At 40.3% G+C, this 18,885-nt stretch overlaps 1 protein-coding gene across 1 annotated transcript in view; it reads right to left on the bottom strand.

The window, feature by feature from the left end:
* LOC121062912 (erbin-like) overlaps positions 1–12,356 on the bottom strand; it is a 33,400-nt gene extending 21,044 nt beyond the window's left edge. Inside the window, 8 exon segments of the mRNA XM_040543210.1 lie at positions 5,885–5,943; positions 5,945–6,394; positions 9,044–9,450; positions 9,452–9,766; positions 9,768–10,074; positions 10,918–11,101; positions 11,858–11,969; positions 12,339–12,356. Coding sequence (XP_040399144.1) covers positions 5,885–5,943; positions 5,945–6,394; positions 9,044–9,450; positions 9,452–9,766; positions 9,768–10,074; positions 10,918–11,101; positions 11,858–11,969; positions 12,339–12,356 — 1,852 coding nt within the window.
* Between the last annotated feature and the right edge of the window lie 6,529 nt (positions 12,357–18,885).

Here is an 18,885-nt window from a genome sequence, read left to right as displayed (position 1 = left end):
GCTGTGCAGCAGCTGTAAGAGGGTGGAGTGAGAAAAATGTGAGAGAAACCACTCTGCAGATACTAGGGTCAGTGAAGAAGGAGGGGGAGGAGGTGCTCCAGGCACCAGAGTAGAAGTTCCCCTGAAGCCCGTGGAGAGGACCATGGTGGAGCAGGCTGTCCCCCTGAAGCCCATGGTGTACCACACTGGAGCAGGTGGATGTGACCTGAAGGAAGCTGCAGTCTATGGAGAGCCCACGCAGGAGCAGACTCTGATCTGGACCTGCAGCCTGTGGAGAAGAGCTCATGCTGGAGCAGGTGTTCTGGCAGGAGCTGTAGCCTGTGGGGGACCCATGGTGGAACAGTACATTCCTGAAGGACTGCACCTTGTGGTATGGACCCATATTGTAGCAGTTCTTGAAGAACTGCAGTCTGTGGGAAGAGTCCATGTTGGCTCAGTTTGGGAAGGACTGTATCCCATTGAGAAGGACCCCGTGCTGGAGCAGGGGAAGAGAGTAATGATGGAAAAGTGACAGGGACAAAGCAGCACGAACCATTTGCAACCCCCATTGCCTGTCCCCCCCGTGCCACTAGATGGGAGGAGGTCGAAGAAAGGGGGAATGTGTTTTTAGTTGCCTTTTAGTTCTCACTGCCCTACTCTATTACTATTTGGCAATAAATTAATTTAATCTTCCTCAAGACAAGACTATTTTTTCAATGATGGCAATTGGTGAGTGATCTCTCTGTCCTTACCTCAACCCACAAGTTGTTGTTTTTTTTTCCCCCATCACATTTTCTCCCTCTATCCTGCTGAGGAGGGGGAGTGAGAGCATGGCATGGTGGGCACCTGGCAGCCAGCTAGGGTCAACCCACCACATATGTAAATGAATTTAATGCCCCCAGCAAATATACATGTTCATATGCAAGAAGTTCTAGCTGAAGTTTAAATCAAACCTAGCTCCTACTTTCTAAGTTTTACATAGTATTTACAGTGTATCCCCCTTTCTCTTGCCGGAAGAATTGATTAGTAAGCTTAATTTTATACAAAAAGTGAACATTCTCATTCTAGCACAGAATGAAAACACAGCTGTCAGTACTTTCTCAAAAAAAAACAAAAAACAAAAAAAAAACAATACAGAGGAAACATCCTGTGTCCAAGAGCAGAAAGGTTGCCCACAATGAAAGAGAGCCATTAAATGTTATAAGAATTTCTTACCCCCATCTGCCTACCATAAATAAAATTGATAATTATCAGGCATGCATCAGATGTTCACTTTTTTTTTTAATCCTAGCTTTTGTTTAGGGCTGCACACTTCTACATTTGCAGGTTTTTGAACCATTGTGGATATCAATGAATAGATGCAAAGCACTCTAAGTTGTACTGTTACTTTTTACTTTTAAGTTTCTCATAAATAATGAGTTGTGATCAATAAATGTAGTCAAGAAATACTTTTCTATCACAGTAAAAAGATGCAAACATAAGTTTCCGGTACATTCTGTTAAAAATCTACCACATTTCTTTTTAAAAATGTTCACATAAAAAGGAAAAAGACCTCAAAACTAGAAGGAATGTGTGATTTCAGTAGTAGAACTCCACTGAGATAACGTTGCCTTCTGCTGGAGATCAATTCCTATATGATTTCTGTCACCATCTATAGAGAAACAGTAATAAATGAAAATATAATAATTCACTACCACTGACATGTCATATATTTGTTAGGTTTTATCCTTACCTCTTGCTTTTCCAATTCGTCTTTTACTGGACGAATACTGAGACTGGGTATAGGCAGGTTGGTGGGCAACTTTCAACAACAGATAATCAATTAATTGTTTTCTAGATGGATGTCTTGCTACTGATGATCGAGGCGGGAGATGATGGACTTGGCTGTAGCTTGCCTGAGGTCTTTGAGGCTGGCACATTTGTCCATTTGTCAAAGATATCTGAATAAAACAAAAATATTCTTAATGCCATACAGGTTATAAGTAGCGATTCTCAATTCCTCCTTAATTATTTCAATATTTCTCATGCTTGACTGCTTTTAATTTTAGGAACGTTACTAAAACTACTCTTCTGGATCATGTACCATTTCACTCAAATTTCATTATAGTCATCAGCTCTGACCTTTTGAGAACAAATCTGAAAAATAAAACCTCACTTTGAAATCTAATATACTCGACCAAACTAGACAAAATTTTCTTTGCTATTAGCACTTGTTTCACTGAGTTATCTCAACTACTGTTTCCTGGCAGTGGGATTGACAGCATTGACAGTTACTTTATATTGTTATTGTTTGCAATTCAGAGATTTTGCAACAATTCCCAATAGATCATACACAAAATAAAAATCCCACACAGCTAGCAGACATAATTTTTATGCTCTCTGAACACCTTTTGTGACCACTTCACCAGAAAACTTCCTGTGCAGATTCACATACAAACTCCAGATTTTAATACTAAAACTGTAATGATGATATTTCTAATAAATATTATTATTAATTTTTTTAAGACATCTGCCACTGATTTGATAGGTATAATGACAGCAGTAAGGTACACAGCTGTAAAGACATTCAGTGTATTCAAACCATTTCATTAATATGATGCTGGAGATGACATTTCTTACTGAAACCCCAGTTACTGTTCAGCTCTGCACTGAGATGAGCAGCCTTTCCTTCCTCACACTCTTACCCAGCCTAAGTAGTCAGTCATCCCTCTGTAGGATTCCCATGTTCCATAAATGCTATAGTCTTGAGTTACAGATTTTTCTGCCTACTACCATAATCTCACTAGTTATAGGATACAAGGATATTAAAATACTCTAGTTCTCAATATTATAAATAACTGAAGTATGCAAATTTCAACCTTTAACTATGCTTAGTGAATGGACACACATCAAAACCCATTCTGTTAAGATGAGTTTCTGTCACAGAATCATAGAATCATTTAGGTTGGAAAAGATCTCTAAGATCATCTAGTCCAACCTTTAACCTAGCACTGCAAAATCCACCATTAAACCTTGTCACTAAGCACTACATCTACATGCTTTTCTGAAGATCTCCAGGGATGGTGACTCAACCACTTCCCCAGGCAGCCTGTTCCAATACTTCACAACCCGTTCAGTGAATAAATTTTTCCTAATATCCAACCTAAACCTCCCCTGACACAACTTGAGGCCAATCCCTCATCTTATCACTTTATGCTTGGAAGAAGAACCCAATCCCCACCTCGCTACAGCCTCCTTTAAGGTAATTGTACAGCGTGGTAGGGTCTCCCCTGAGCCTCCTCTTCTCCAGGCTGAACAACCCCAGCTCCCTCAGCCGCTCCTCGTAAGACTTGTTCTCCAGACCCCTCACCAGCTTCGTTGCCCTTCTCTGGACTCGCTCGAGCACCTCCATGTCCTTCTTGTAGTGAGAGGCCCAAAAGTGAGCACAGTACTCAAGGTGCGGCCTCACCAGAGCCGAGTACAGGGGGACAATCACTTCCCTAGTCCTGCTGGCCATGCTATTTCTGATACAAGCCAGAATGTTGTTGGCCTTCTTGGCCACCTGAGCATGCTGCTGGCTTATATTCAGCTGACTATCGACCAATACCCCCAGATCCCTTCCTGCTGGGCAGCTTTCCAGCCACTCTTCCCCCAGCCTGTAGCATTGCATGGGGTTGTTGTGCCCCAAGTGCAGGACCCGGCACTTAGCTTTGTTAATCTCATACAGTTGGCCTCTGCCCATTGGTCCAGCCTATCCAAATCCCTCTGTTGAGCCCTCCTACCCTCGAGCAGATCAACACTCGTGCCTAACTTGGTGTTGCCTAACTTACTTGGTCACACCTAACTCACTGAGGGTGCACTCGATCCCCTCATCCAGATCACTGATAAAGATATAATGTCAAATTATGTCTAATCACTATGCCAAAGTGATTCTAAGAAATGTCAATGTGTATGTATATCTGCAGATCAGATGTATTCAATTTACAAGATTTTCCACTTTTTTTTCTTTCTGAAAATCTAAAGGATCATGGGAAAACTATTTTTTTGCATTGTCAAAGTTTACATATGCAATACATATCAACAACTATGCAAATTCCCAATAACTAATGTCTGTAGAAATGCAACTGAAATTACTGAAGTTAGAAAATCTATTATTGCATCCCACTGTAAGTGAAGAGCAGGTTCGAGACCACCTGATGAAACTAAACACATGCAAGTCTGATGACATGCATCCCAGGGTCCTGAAGGAATTGGCTGATGTAGTTGCCAAGCCTCTCTCCATCATATTTGAAAAGTCCTGGCAGTCAGGCAAAGTCCCTGGTGACTGGAAAAAGGGAAATATCACTCCCATTTTAAAAAAGGGTAGAAAGGAGGACCTGGTGGAGCCTCACCTCTATGCCTGGCAAGATTATGGAAAAGATCCTCCTGGAAGCAATGTCGAGGCACATGCAAGACAAGGAGGTGATCCGAGACAGCCAGCATGGCTTCACCAAGGGCAAATCGTGCCTGACCAATCTGGTGGCTTTCTATGATGGAGTGACCGCATCAGTTGACAAAGGAAGTACAACCTTCTTCTTTATCCCTCAATAAAATATGCTTTGCAACAGATATGCAAATTGTTTCTCTTGAATATATGCAAATTTCTCTTTACAAATGGTCTCATGAACTGTTTTCACTTTCCTTCAACCAGATGGATAATCGTAGTTTATCAGTTTATCTGGATATGCTCTCATACATCTTGTCAAATGGATTATAAATGTTGGTTACTTGGCTGGAATCTATTGTTAATCATTTTTGCAGGACTTAAAACTATTCTATATCACTCCTTATGCAAATTAAACCCTTGAAAGATTTTTTTACACCTTCATCAGCTGAAAAGGTCTAATAAAATAATAACCAGCTTCTCCAATTTTGGCTAACAAGCAGACACAGTGGTTTAAGTCTCCCTCTCCCCCTCTCTCTTTCCAGTTACTAACAAACCAGTACTCCAGGAGCCTCATGAAAAAAAAAAAAATCAACCCTCAACAAATAAAAATCACATACGGAGTTTAATTTTTTCAACCATCTCCAAATAAACTTCTTTAGCTATCAAGGATATTGAAGTAGGGCATAATAATCACAAACCAAACTATGTTTTTTCAAAATACATTTAAAAAGAAAATCCATCTAGTTGGAATAATCAGAATGCATTTTTCCTGCTTTACTCATTTTCCCTCCAAGGAAACAGGATCAGACTAATGACATTCTGCCCGATATTTAGTGATGATTTTTTAAAGTGGTTTAACTGGACAGCATAGGACATTATAATCTTCCAGTCTCTACTTGATGTCTTTGAAGATATTTAATTTTTCAGCTCTATAAATCATCTCAGATTTTTGATATCATTTAAAGTACATAAAGAATGCTGTTTGTCATCTCTAGTTATATCAAAACCTCCTGTGATTTCCTGAAATGAACACAATTTTTAAGTGTTCTCATCTCACAACAATAAATATTAATTCAACAATCTGTCAAATATCCAAGTTCAAGAGACAACTAGCTTGTAGACAAATATATGTTAATTATGGCTTTTGAATTCTTCAGCAACTGAAGGTGTAGAGCTATATTTCCAAATAGATTTTACTGGTTTTCTTTCCTTGTTCTTAAAGGGAAAAAATAGAGAGAAAAAAAGAAAAAAAAAAGGCAGAACAGAAAGATCAAGAAGCATAAGGGAATATGATGTAAAAACAAGAGACTTTTCTTTGGGGGGAAAAGTTCATTTACAGTCTACCATTTGACTGTTTCTCCAGTATTCAGCATGTTTATCCTTTTTAAGGCAGTATCAGAAGTACATTTTCACTGGTAATTAAAAGCAGTTTGAAACAGATTATTTATTTTATTCCATATAAAATGGATGACAGAAATATAGAAAAGTTTGAAATTATTTTTATCTTTTCTAGCTTTTTAGCCTCAATATGTTGCAACACCCATTCCCTCCAGTCATGACGACTTTACTGGACGGTCTAAAAAAGAGTGCTCAGAGTTAACCTTTGGGTTTGATCTCTTTGAGGGGCTAGTCCATGAGCAATTAAAGTCACTAACTGACACAGTTCTTTCTGGCATTTCATTCACTGATGGCTGAGCAATCTGCAGTCGAGGTACATTTGGACCATCAATGCTGTATGTCCTGGCAGAAAGAGGTCTCTGTTGCCCAAATATTATTGGTGGAGCTCTTCCCATTGAATGCAAATCTCTGTATGTTAAATAGTCTCCTTCAGGAACCTGGGCCTGCCTTGAAGGTCCAGTATCACCAACATTTATAGAAGCTGTACAGGATACAGTGCTCTGTCTTTGAAGAGTGTGTCTGGTTGCTCTGGGGAGCAGTCTATCATTTTGTGGAACAGCCCACATATCTATATGTCTTCCAGTCATCCACTGATGAGTGTTATATGCAACACTGGTGTAGTGGGTCCGGCTGGGATGTTAACTTTCCCTGCAGCAGCCCATACAGTGCTGTGCTCTGCACTTGTAGCTAGAACAGCAGTGGTATCACACCAGTGTTGTGTCTGCTGCTGAGCAGTGCTGGCACAGCATCAGGACTCTCTCTAACCCCCCTAGGGGTGGGCAAAAAGTGAGAAAGAAACATCACCAGGGCAGCTGACCTAAACCAACCAAAGGGATATTCCATACCATATGATGTCACACTCAGCAATAAAAGGTGGAAAAAGGAGGAAGAGGGGAGGGGTGGGCTCTCGTTGTGAAAACGTCTGTCCTCCTCCCGAACACCGGCTACGTGCGTTGAGGCCCTGCTTCAAGGACGTGGTCAAGCATCGCTCATTTGTGGGAAGTAGAGAGTAATTTCTTTCCTCTGCACTTCCACATAGCCTTTACTTGTTTTGTTTAGTTTTCCCTTTCCCCCTCCCTTTTCCCCTTTCCTTTTTTTCCCCTTTAGTTAAATTGTTAATTGTTTAGTTAAATTGTTTAGTTAAATTGTTTAATTAATAATAATCTTTCCTTAATAATTATTTTTTTTTCCTTTACTTAAATCATCCTTATCTCAACCTGTGAGTTGTTCTTTCCTTTACTTCTTCCCCTCCTCATCTAAGGAGGGGGAGTGAGAGAGCGGTTGTGGTGTTCAGCTGCCTAGCACGGTAAAACCACCACACCAACACAAACCCTAATCCAAACCCTGAGCGAAACCGTAACCCTTACCCAAACACGAACACAAACCTAAATCCAAACCCTAACCAGAACACTTACCAAACGAAAACCTAACCGAAAAACATACCAAAACGCTAACCCAAACACTAATACAAACCCTAACCATCCCAAACCCTAAACCAAACCATAACTCTCAAACCCTAACCCAAACCCTAATGCAAACCCTAACCAAAGTAAAACCTAACCCTAACCGTAACCCAAACTCAAACCAACCCAAACCCTAATACAAACCCTAACCCAAAAAATAACCTAAAGCCTCTTACCAGAACCCTAATCCATACCCTAACCTAACACAAAAATTAACCCAAACTCTAACCCTAAACGAAACCCTAACCCAAAACCCTAACTCAAACCCTAAACAAGCAAAACCCGAACCCAAACCCTCATTAACCCAAACCCTAACCACTCCAAACCCTAACCAATCCAAACCCTAACCCTGACCCTAACGCTAACCCTAACCAAACCAAACCCTAACCAATTCAAAACCTAACCACTCCAAACCCTAAACCAAACCCTAACCATGACCGTAAACTTAACCCTAACCAAAACCTAACCAATAGAAACCCTAAACCAAACCCTAAGCAACCCAAACCCTAGCACAAACCCTAACCCAAACCAAAGCCAAACACTACCCCTAACCAGAACCCTAACCCAAGCAATAACTGTAACCCAAATCCTAACCCAAAACCGAAACAACACAAACTTTAAACCAAAGCCTAACCTAAAGCCTAACTCTAACCAGAACCCTAATCCAAACCCTAACCTAACACAAAAATTAACCCAAAATCTAACCCAAAACCAAACCATAATACAAACACTAACCAACACAAACACTAACCCAAACCCTAAGCCTGACCCTAAACCAAACCCTAATCCAAACCCTACCCAACCCTAACCCTAACCCTACCCCTACCCCTTAACCTAACACTAATCCTAACCCGAACCCAAACCCTTATCCAAACCCTGAGCGTTACCGTAACCCTTACGCAAACCGTAACCCAAAACCTAACCCTAACCCAAACCTAAATTCAAACCCTAACCAGAACCCGAACTGAAAAACATACCAAAACCCTAACTAATCCCTAACCCGACCCCTTGCCAAACCAAATCGTAACTCAATCCCCAAACCAAACCCTAACACAAACCCTAACCAACCAGAAACCTAACCCAAACCCTAACTCAAACCCTAACCAAGCAAAACCCGAACCCAAACCCTAACCAACTGTACTGGGTCGGGCTGGGATGTTAACTTTCCCTGCAGCAGCCCATACAGTGCTGTGCTCTGCACTCGTAGCTAAAACAGCAATGGTATCACACCAGTGTTGTGTCTGCTGCTGAGCAGTGCTGGCACAGCATCAGGACTCTCTCTAACCCTCCTAGGGGGTGGGCAAAAAAGTGAGAAAGGAATATCACCAGGGCAGCTGACCTAAACCAACCAAAGGGATATTCCATACCATATGATGTCACACTCAGCAATAAAAGGTGGAAAAAGGAAGAAGAGGGGAGGGGTGGGCTCTCGTTGTGAAAACGTCTGTCCTCCTCCCGAACACCGGCTACGTGCGTTGAGGCCCTGCTTCAAGGACGTGGTCAAGCATCGCTCATTTGTGGGAAGTAGAGAGTAATTTCTTTCCTCTGCACTTCCACATAGCCTTTACTTGTTTTGTTTTGTTTTGTTTTCTTCCCTTTCCCCCCTCCCTTTTCCCCTTTCCCTTTTTTCTCTTTAGTTAAATTGTCTGATTAATAATAATCTTTCCTTAATAATTATTTTTTCCCTTTAATTAAATTACCCTTATCTCAACCTGTGAGTTGTTCTTCCCTTTACTTCTTCCCCTCCTCTTCTAAGGAGGGGGAGTGAGAGAGCGGTTGTGGTGTTCAGCTGCCTAGCATGGTAAAACCACCACAACTGGTTCGGACATTGTGCTTGGAAAAATTCATATTAGCAGAATGCTTTACATAGCTGGGGGTTTCTGTGCTGTCAGACCTTAGCAGACGTGAAGGAGGTAAGCTGGCTTGTTCTACTTGAGTGTTGTGTTTCTGGGACCACGAGGTGTCTTTTCCTGTTGCATTGTTGCTGTACTGAATATTATATTGGGGAGTGCAGAACATCTGTGCAACACCTGTCACTGATCCTCTCACTACATTAGCACCTTCAGGATTGTGGTTTGAGTCAAACTTGAACACAGTTTTTGTAGAAGATATTAAATCAGGTGATGACAATGACAACCCAGGAAAAATTTGCAAAGGTTGATCATATAGAAGAGTAGTGGATTTACTTTGGACTATGTTTTTTCCCATCTGCACTACCAGATGCAGATTTTACCACTGAGTATGGTTGTGGAAATACATTGTCAGTGACAATATCATAGATTTTCAGTCCACCGGTGTCCATACTGGTGTTGCTATGAGATTTCATCACAGGTCCATACCTCTGTGGGGACAGATCTTCAGTGCTCCTTGAAATAGACACCTCAGCAGAAGAATCAAAATCAACTGTAGTGCTTCTCATTAGTTCACCTTTACTGGGAGACTGTACTGCTTCCTCAGGATGTCCATTAACTTTATTTATAGGATATTGATTTCCATTTTCCAAATTCTCACTTTTTTCTTTTCATATTATTATTCAAAAAGCCCTTTACTGATGCTATTTCCTGTGTTTTTAACTTTTCTACAGGAACTGGCAGTGCCTCTTCATTAACCAGTTTATTGATACGCATTTTTATTTGGTCTAATTTGTGAAACTTCTCCATACGAGTGCTTAGATCAACATCTTTTCCTACCAGGCCTAATCTTTCTTCAGTGCTTAATTCATATTGAGACAAATTTGTAACCTTCTCTTGCACATTTATTTTTTCTTCTACTATAATGCTCAATTCACCTCCATTTTGCAAAAGATTATTCAAATTTTCATCTTCTCTCCTGGAAGAAAAGATGTCTCTTAAAAGAAATTCCAAAAGATATTCCAAGATATTCCTTTAAGAACTGTTTTAGAAAAATTAATCATTAGGATGCAACACAGCAATACTGTACACACAATACAGGACAAAGATCAGTATAAAACCAAATTTATGATTTTCTATCTTACCATTACAAAAATACATTATACAAAGGGCTCATTTTGGCAACTCGTTTGTGTCAATTACATGATCATGCACTGATTTCTGAAGGTTAATTAAATGCAACAGGAATGATTAAAGACAGTTTAAAAGTATCAAAAAGTACAAAGTGACAATAACCTAAATTTCTTATCATATACTTCCAAGTTCAATGAGAATTTTGGAGAAAAGTCTTGTTTCTACTGCCACATTTTAAAAAGAATGGCGCATTTTAACTAAAACCACAAAAAGAGTAGCAAACTAAGTTCATTTTTCTAAGTTTCTAAAAGTTTTTTTTTATAGTTATGTTAATACTCAAATTGATCTTCAGCATTATGCAAATAAAAACAGAGCTTTTAAAATGTTGTATTGGAAGTGTTTTGCAGGGATAACAGAAATTATTAAGGATGAGATTATTATACCCTATTATTAGAAGAGATGTAACCATGTCTTGGATACTAAAATTGGTCTCTGAATTTAATTGTCCTAAAGTTCTGTTTTGAAAGAACTACTTTGTTACTTAACATTATTTTAAAACATTAACATTTAAATTATTTGATAAATGATAAATGAATGATTAGTAAATTAAGAAATTGACATGTAATATGAAAGATTAAGTAATATTTTTCTATTATACTTGCTCAGTGGTATACTGTATTTTACAAACCTTATCTTGGATAAAACAGCAGCACATGTTTCTTTGTCTGGAGAACAGAGAGAAATATCTTGGCTACTATCAGTATTTAAGGAAACAGATTCTGACATTTGAGAAGGAGAGGAACAGTTGCTGGTTTTTTGATTGCTGTTGTGGGTAACTTCATTTGATAACGAATCAGCATCTTTTGAATCATCTGAAACAAAAAATTTGCCAATTTAGTTAGACATATATCTGTTTAATAACCATTTAATGTGTTTATGTTATGGTGTTTAGAAACTGTATCTTGATCTTCAGTGATATTTATTACTGGAAAATAACATATAAGCTAATACCTTTGCAAACTATAAACTCACTAAAGACTGTTGGCAATAGTTCCTATTTTTGAAATATTGGGCTTGACATAAATAGCCCTCAACTGTTAAAGAAATTGAACTTGTTGCTTTATTCCAAGTTTCCTTGGTATAAGCTAGTGTTACATAGTGTTGCATAATGCAATATTTCCCAAAAATATCCATCAAATGATTTTCTGTTTTTGCAATGACTCCAAAGTTTTCAATTGCATGAATCTATTAGCCCCTATGAAAACCAAGTACACTGCTTCACATGCAGAACTTTGAAAGCATACACAGTTCCTTCTTAAACATATCAAGTGTGTTCAAGCTAACAGTCCCCCAAAACAGAAGACACCCTTTCCCCCTCTGCTTTTAAACTGATGACAAGAATCAAGAAAATTAGGATGTCAATACAGCTTTCTCTACCCCACACTCAATTAAGTATAAGATACTAAAGAATTCTTTTCTGCTTTCATTGCTTAACATGAGAATTGATCATATTTCTTTTAAAACACACAAATTAAATAATCTTTTACATAATTTAATTGGAAAAAATAGCCATTTTGAGTCAAGAAATCATCTGAATCACATAACACCTATTGCTTTTTATATCTAACCTTTTTTATTATTGCTGAGAGCTACCACTTTTGGTTGGTTTATCAAGGTTTCTATCAGCGGTGGTTGCATTTCTGCCATTTTAATCTCTTCATCAGAGGAGAGTTCTGAATCCTGTTAAAGGAAAAAAAACTGAATGCTGTGCATTTTAAATAAGTACTTAAAGGTTAAGTAAGTGCCATCTAAACTGTCACCCACTAAACAATAAAAGAGAAAAAGAGAAATGAGCAACATAACAGTTGTGTACTGCGTTTGTAGTGCAAGTCAACTGAATTTAGTAACTTTTGCCACAGAATTATCTTTAGGAAGCAGCGTATACTGGCTTGATTGTCAGTGATGAACGCCATGGGAATGATAGTCAAACTGGTGGTAACTTCGGCTGCAAGAACCTACTCAGAACAAGCAGATGCAACCTCTGTTTCACCACTGGAGAGAACCTCCAGTTCAGTTTATGTCAGAAGAAAACAACACCCATCATTTTACATCATCATTCAATGACATAGTAATAGATATTAACATGATGTGACAAATACAAACTTTCCAGTAACAGATAAGGAAGTATTTATGCTATTGCATTACAACTTTTTTTGTCCCACTGCCAGTGGAAATGGGTTACAATTTATTCCTTTTCTCTCTGCAGTTACTTACCACGTGTTGTAAAGCTGCTCTTGTGCATCTCCTCCCCTGCCTCTTGCCCCAAGGACTTCACATATTTAGACTAAAGGACACCAATACTTTCAGTTTTCCTTACAAGTTCTCTAGACCTTAGATAACTAATACTTGCTATTGCTCTCTTTGGACTCTTTATGTAATTGCTCTCCACCTTCATTGAATTTCAGTGCTCAAAACTGCACACGCTGCTCTATCTGAGGTCTTAAATGTACTAAGGAATTACCAGTTTACTCCTGACACATCAGTCATGTTTGCTTCTCTCCTCCCAGTGTTGACTCCCATTACATTATCACTGAACCAGCAAACACCCCAGACTGACGAGCTGGGTATTGGTTCTGCAGAAAAGAGCTCAAACTGAAACTATAACAGCTACAGAGTAGCATTATCAAGATTATTTTAGGAATGGAGATATGCTGTGAGAAAAGATTGAATGAGCTTGGCTTGTCTAGTGTAGCAAAAAAAAAAAAAAAGAAAAAAAGTGGGTTTATATCTTGAAATTTATATTGGAGGGTGAATTTCAAAAGGAAGAGAAATTATTTAACTTCAAGAACAACAGTGACAGAGGAGTAAAGTGAAGTTGAATAGATTTAAGATAGAAATCACTAGTTCCTAAACATAAGATGGAACTCAGTGCACTTATGAAAGAGATTAACTGATGAAGCTGCCTGCAAAAGCAGCCATGCAATAGATTTGGTATCCTACTGCCAGGCCTATATTCCTATCATCTTTAAAAAAGCAGTTGTTTTCAGTAATATTTTGAAGAAAAAAAAAAAAAACTTCCTTACCTAAAGTGAAATTTTCTTTCTAACAGGCATACTTCTTACAAATGCTACAAAATCCATGTCACAGATTGCAGAAGAAGTCTGTCAATGTTCACTTTTTCTTACTAGTTTCATAACATTTAATGTGTAGAACCTACTGGAGCACCACCTAACTACCTGGCCAGTTCTTTAGACTGGAGTAGAGGAGGACAAACCTGACTGAGAAATAGCAAACACTGTACGATAGTCTCCATAAAAAAAAAAGATAAAATAAAAAAAAAAAGAAAACAATCTATTTCTCCACAACCGAAACAGATAACTGGGTTCACCTGTAACAGAGTTACCAGCAGGTTATTACGTGGAAGTAAGGAATTCAGTATTCCTGAATGACTATGCACTGCTGCCTCGCTAACTAGTGTACAGCCAGATTCAAAGAATTACTGCCACTGTTGTTAGACAACTAATATGATTTTCCGAAATTACGTTTTTAAACTAAAGAAAAATGTTCAAAACCAGTATTTTCAGAAAGCATGTAGAAGAAGGAACGTGCTAGTGGGGAAAGAGTCAGCAACAGCCACAACCGCTTGTTACAAAGCTTCTTCAACACATGACATACACATGCTCCACTGCTTACACAACACAGGCAAAATAATCTGCCTGTGAAATTGTCCTGGTTTCAGCTAGGATAGAGTTAATTTTCCTCCTAGTAGCTGGTAGGGTGCTATGTTTTGGATTTAGGATGAGAAGAATGTTGATAACACACTGATGTTTTAATTGTTGCAGAGCAGTGCTTACACTAAGCCAAGGACTTTTCAGCAAGACACTCGCAAGAAGAATGATTTCAAATGGGGCCCTGAGCAACGACAAGCCTTTGAACAAATTAAGGAGGAAATAGTTCATGCAGTAGCCCTTGGGCCAGTCCAAGCAGGACAGGGTGTAAAGGTGGTGCTCAACCCTGCCGCTGGAGAGAATGGCCCCACCTGCAGCCTCTGGCAGAAAGAGCCTGGGAGAGTCGACAGCGACCCCTGGGGTTTTGGAGTCGGGGATACAGAGGATCTGAGGCCCGCTACACTCCAACCGAAAAAGAGATATTGGCAGCATATGAAGGAGTTCGATCTGCTTCGGAAGTGGTCGGTACTGAAGCGCAGCCCCTCCTGGCACCCCGACTGCCGGTACTGGGTTGGATGTTCAAAGGAAGGGTCCCCTCTACACATCATGCAACTGATGCTACATGGAGCAAGTGGGTTGCACTGATTACTCAGCGGGCTCGAATAGGAAACCCCAGTCTCCCAGGAATCTTGGAAGTGATTATGGACTGGCCAGAAGGCAAATACTTTGGGATATCATCAGAGGAGGAGGTGGTCCGTGCTGAAGAAGCCCCACTGTACAACAAGCTACCAGAAAATGAGAAGAAATATGCCCTGTTCACTGATGGGTCCTGTCGTATTGTGGGAAAGCATCGGAGGTGGAAAGCTGCTGTATGGAGTCCTACACGACGAGTTGCAGAAGCTGCTGAGGGAGAAGGTGAATCGAGTCAGTTTGCAGAAGTGAAAGCCACCCAGCTGGCTTTAGATATTGCTGAACGAGAAAAGTGGCCAGTTCTCTATCTCTATACTGATTCATGGATGGTACCAAATGCCCTGTGGGGGGTGGTTACAGCAATGGAAGCAGAACAACTGGGAATGCAGGGGCAAACCCATCTGGGCTGCTGCATTGTGGCAAGATATTGCTGCCCGGGTAGAGAACCTGGTTGTAAAGGTACGCCACGTAGATGCTCATGTGCCCAAGAATCGGGCTACTGAAGAACATCAAAACAACCAGCAGGTGGATCAGGCTGCTAAGATTGAAGTGGCTCAGGTGGACCTGGACTGGCAACATAAAGGTGAATTATTTATAGCCCGATGGGCCCATGACACCTCAGACCATCAAGGTAGAGATGCGACATACAGATGGGCTCGTGATCGAGGGGTGGACCTGACCATGGACACTATAGCACAGCTTATTCATGATTGTGAAACATGTGCTGAAATCAAGGAAGCCGAACGGTCAAAGCCTCTTTGGTATGGAGGACGATGGCTGAAATACAAATATGGAGAGGCCTGGCAGATTGATTACATCACACTCCCTCAAACCCGCAACAGCAAGCGCCACGTACTTACAATGGTGGAAGCAACCACCGGATGGCTGGAAACATATCCTGTGCCCCATGCCACCACCCGGAACACTATCCTGGGCCTTGAAAAGCAAGTCCTATGGCGACATGGCACCCCAGAAAAAATTGAGTCAGACAATGCGACTCATTTCTGAAAGAACCTTATAGACACTTGGGCCAAAGAACATGGTATTGAGTGGGTGTATCACATCCCCTATCATGCACCAGCCTCCGGGAAAGTTGAACGATACAATGGACTGTTAAAGACTACACTGAAAGCAATGGGTGCTGGGACATTCAAAAATTGGGATACGCATTTGGCAAAGGCCACCTGGTTAGTCAATACTAGGGGATCTGCCAACCGAGCTGGACCTGCCCAATCAAACCTGTTATGTACTGTAGAAGGGGATAAAGTTCCTGTAGTGCACGTAAGAAACATGCTGGGTAAAACAGTCTGGGCTACTCCTGCCTCAGGAAAAGGCAAACCCATTCGTGGGATTGCTTTTGCTCAGGGACCTGGATGCACTTGGTGGTAATGCAAAAGAATGGGGAGGTCCGGTGTGTACCTCAAGGGGATTTAATACTGGGTGAGAATAGCCCATGAGTTGAATTGTGTTATGTTAATTATTATACAATATTGTATGTCATCATTACCATGATTGCTATATGTCAATGTCCTATTAATGGTATCACAGTAACAGCCACACAGATAATAATGAATCAATTTTGATAGAATTGGACAAGCACAGAGAGGTGATGGAACGAGAACGGGCTTCAACATGTGACGATCCAACATCATACACCATCTCTTCTGCCCTGAAAGACTGCTGTGACAGATGGAGCCCGAAGTCAGTCACGGACTATGCAAACTCAGTGGACATTCTATATACCATAGATGAAAATGGTGATTAATTAGAAAGTATTGGAAAAGGTGTAACCTGAGCATGACATGAATGATATGGAATATCATTTACTAATACATAATATCAATACTATTCAACTATCCCAGGTTAGGGATAAGGTGGTCTGGTAAGCTTTGTTATCACTGCAAGCATATCTCAATACCACATTCCTTTCCTCTAAACAGTGTAACATCTCTAGAAAAAACTCTTTCTTACATGGTCACATACACCCAGTAAATGCTTTTCTGTTGAATATCAATTTAATACTTGTCTTTCTCCCCCCTTCCCCCCCCCCCCCCCCCCCATTGGGCATTCCCAAGAAGCAGCATGTCTGGTACTTCCTGTGCTTATGTTACCAATTCTGGTGCGAAAACAGTATTTTTGTTCCCACACAACTACATATGACTATTATAACTACAATTAATATGACAACTAAAACCAGTTGTTTTAATCATCCAAAGTCTGGCAACCATTACCAGAGCCAGAAAAAATCTAGTCTACTATTAATGGCTGCATCCTAAGATACTTGGTGAAACAAACGGGATGCTTGCCAGATTCGGTTGATATCTGTCTGAATTTGCTTCTTCTTATTTACATAGACACAGCAGCTTCAGATTATCACAGTGCAAACACCTCTCTGAGCTGGAAGTAGTGCGTCTAAGGCAAGGCAATTTTCCAAGGCTATTTGGGATATTTGTTCTATTTCTGTTTTTATTCGACCAAGAGCACTGATAGTGGCATTGCTTATAGTTTCTAGTGTCACAGAAATGTTTATTATTGCCTTTTCAAGTTCTATTATTTCCAACGAAAGGATTAAAGCCCTCACAAAAGCATGAAACCAGGTATAAATTACTCATTTTTCCCAAGGCGTCACAAAGCCTGTGATCTTAGCCAACCCCTTATGTCTGCATGTTTATGGAATCTAACATCTGGAACTACAGCTCCCAGGGCACAAGTCCCATACCATCCAGGAGGAAGTACTTTGCGCACTCGTGGACCACATAGCCAATATACCCCTGCCGGGGATATCCACCACTGGAGTCCGATAGGCCCACTTCTATTTCCATAATTTCTAATGAATGATAGTGTAATTGGTAGTTTCAATTGTAATAATAGTTTTACATTGTCCAGTCAGGTTCCAGGAACCTACATATGATCCCTGGGCAGCATTCTCCCTACTTCTACTAATTGAGTATACACATGATAGATTTTCTTTTTTGCTAGGATATACAGGGATAGAGGAACTAGATAGAGCATTATCTATAGGACAGAGCATTACTTGAGTTTGCTAATTGCCACACGTCTGTCTTGTTCACAGTGAGTGGTATAGCATAGACAGGAGTTCCCTCATGCTGAAGCAGGTACATGGATGTACACACCCAACAAGACGATATATTTGCAAAATGGGTTAATTTTAAAGCTAATCGAACTATAGAATTCTGTATCCAAGAATTGGAACCATAAGTCAGCCTTGTTAAGGAAAGTATAACCAGAATAAAGATAATTTTGTCCTTTTAAACAGCAGTTTCAAGTCCACAGTTGGTTCAACTTGCCACAATTTCTCTTGTGCTCCTTCTTCTGATGGTGTGTCTCGCTTTTCCTCTTCTGGTGGTGCTGCTTTTACACAAATGTAGTGAATCCACAATCAATTTTTCTTTTGATCCCTTCCACTGCAGTGCAGAAGTGGAGCAAGACAGTATAAGGTCCTTTCCACTTCTCCTTTAGAGAAGTGGAAAGCCTTTCCAAGTTCAGATCAGCACCTGATGTCCATGTCGGAATGGGTGTGCTGGAACATCCAATGGAATCGGTAGTCACTCCTGTACATATCTATGGAGAGAGGACACCATGGAAGACAAAGACACAAATATTGTCTGACCCAACCCTCCCCTCTGACATGCATTTGACTCCCTTCTGTCACCAATTCATTTACAGGTTATGGTTTGCCATATAATAATTCAAATGGGCTAACTATTTCTCTAGCTCTGGGGGCTACCCTAATTCTCAGCAAAGCTATTGGTAAGGCTTCCAGCCACTTTAGTTGAGCTTCTTGTCAAATTTTAGTGAACTGCTTTTTCAGTGTTTGATTCATTCTATTTGTCTGCTTGATTGTGGTCTCCAAGCAGTATATAAGTCCCACCTAATGTGTAATGCTCTCGATATTTCTTGAACTACTTTTGATATAAAATGAGGTCCATTGTCTGAGGAGAGTCACAGAATCACAGAATGGATGAGGTTGGAAGAGACCTGTGAAGATCATCTAGTCCAACCCCCCTGCCAAGCAGGATCACCTAAAGATCTAGGTGATCTAGTGATCCTAGATTTAGGAGATATAGGGACCTAGTCCCTCTGGTATTCCAAAGTGTGGGATTACTTCTTTCGGTAAAGCCTTTACAACCTCCCTATCTTTATTAGTTTGGCATGGGAAGCCTTCTAGCGATTCAGTGAACATGTCCAGCAGAACTAGGAGATATCGCTATGATCCTTGTCTAGGCAGTTGGGAAAAGTCTGCTTGCCAGTACTCCCCAGGTTTCATCCCTTTTCTT

This window comes from Cygnus olor (assembly GCF_009769625.2).
Source record: "Cygnus olor isolate bCygOlo1 chromosome W unlocalized genomic scaffold, bCygOlo1.pri.v2 SUPER_W2, whole genome shotgun sequence".
NCBI classification, from domain to species: Eukaryota; Metazoa; Chordata; class Aves; order Anseriformes; family Anatidae; genus Cygnus; species Cygnus olor.
This window is presented reverse-complemented; position numbering and strand designations above follow the sequence as displayed.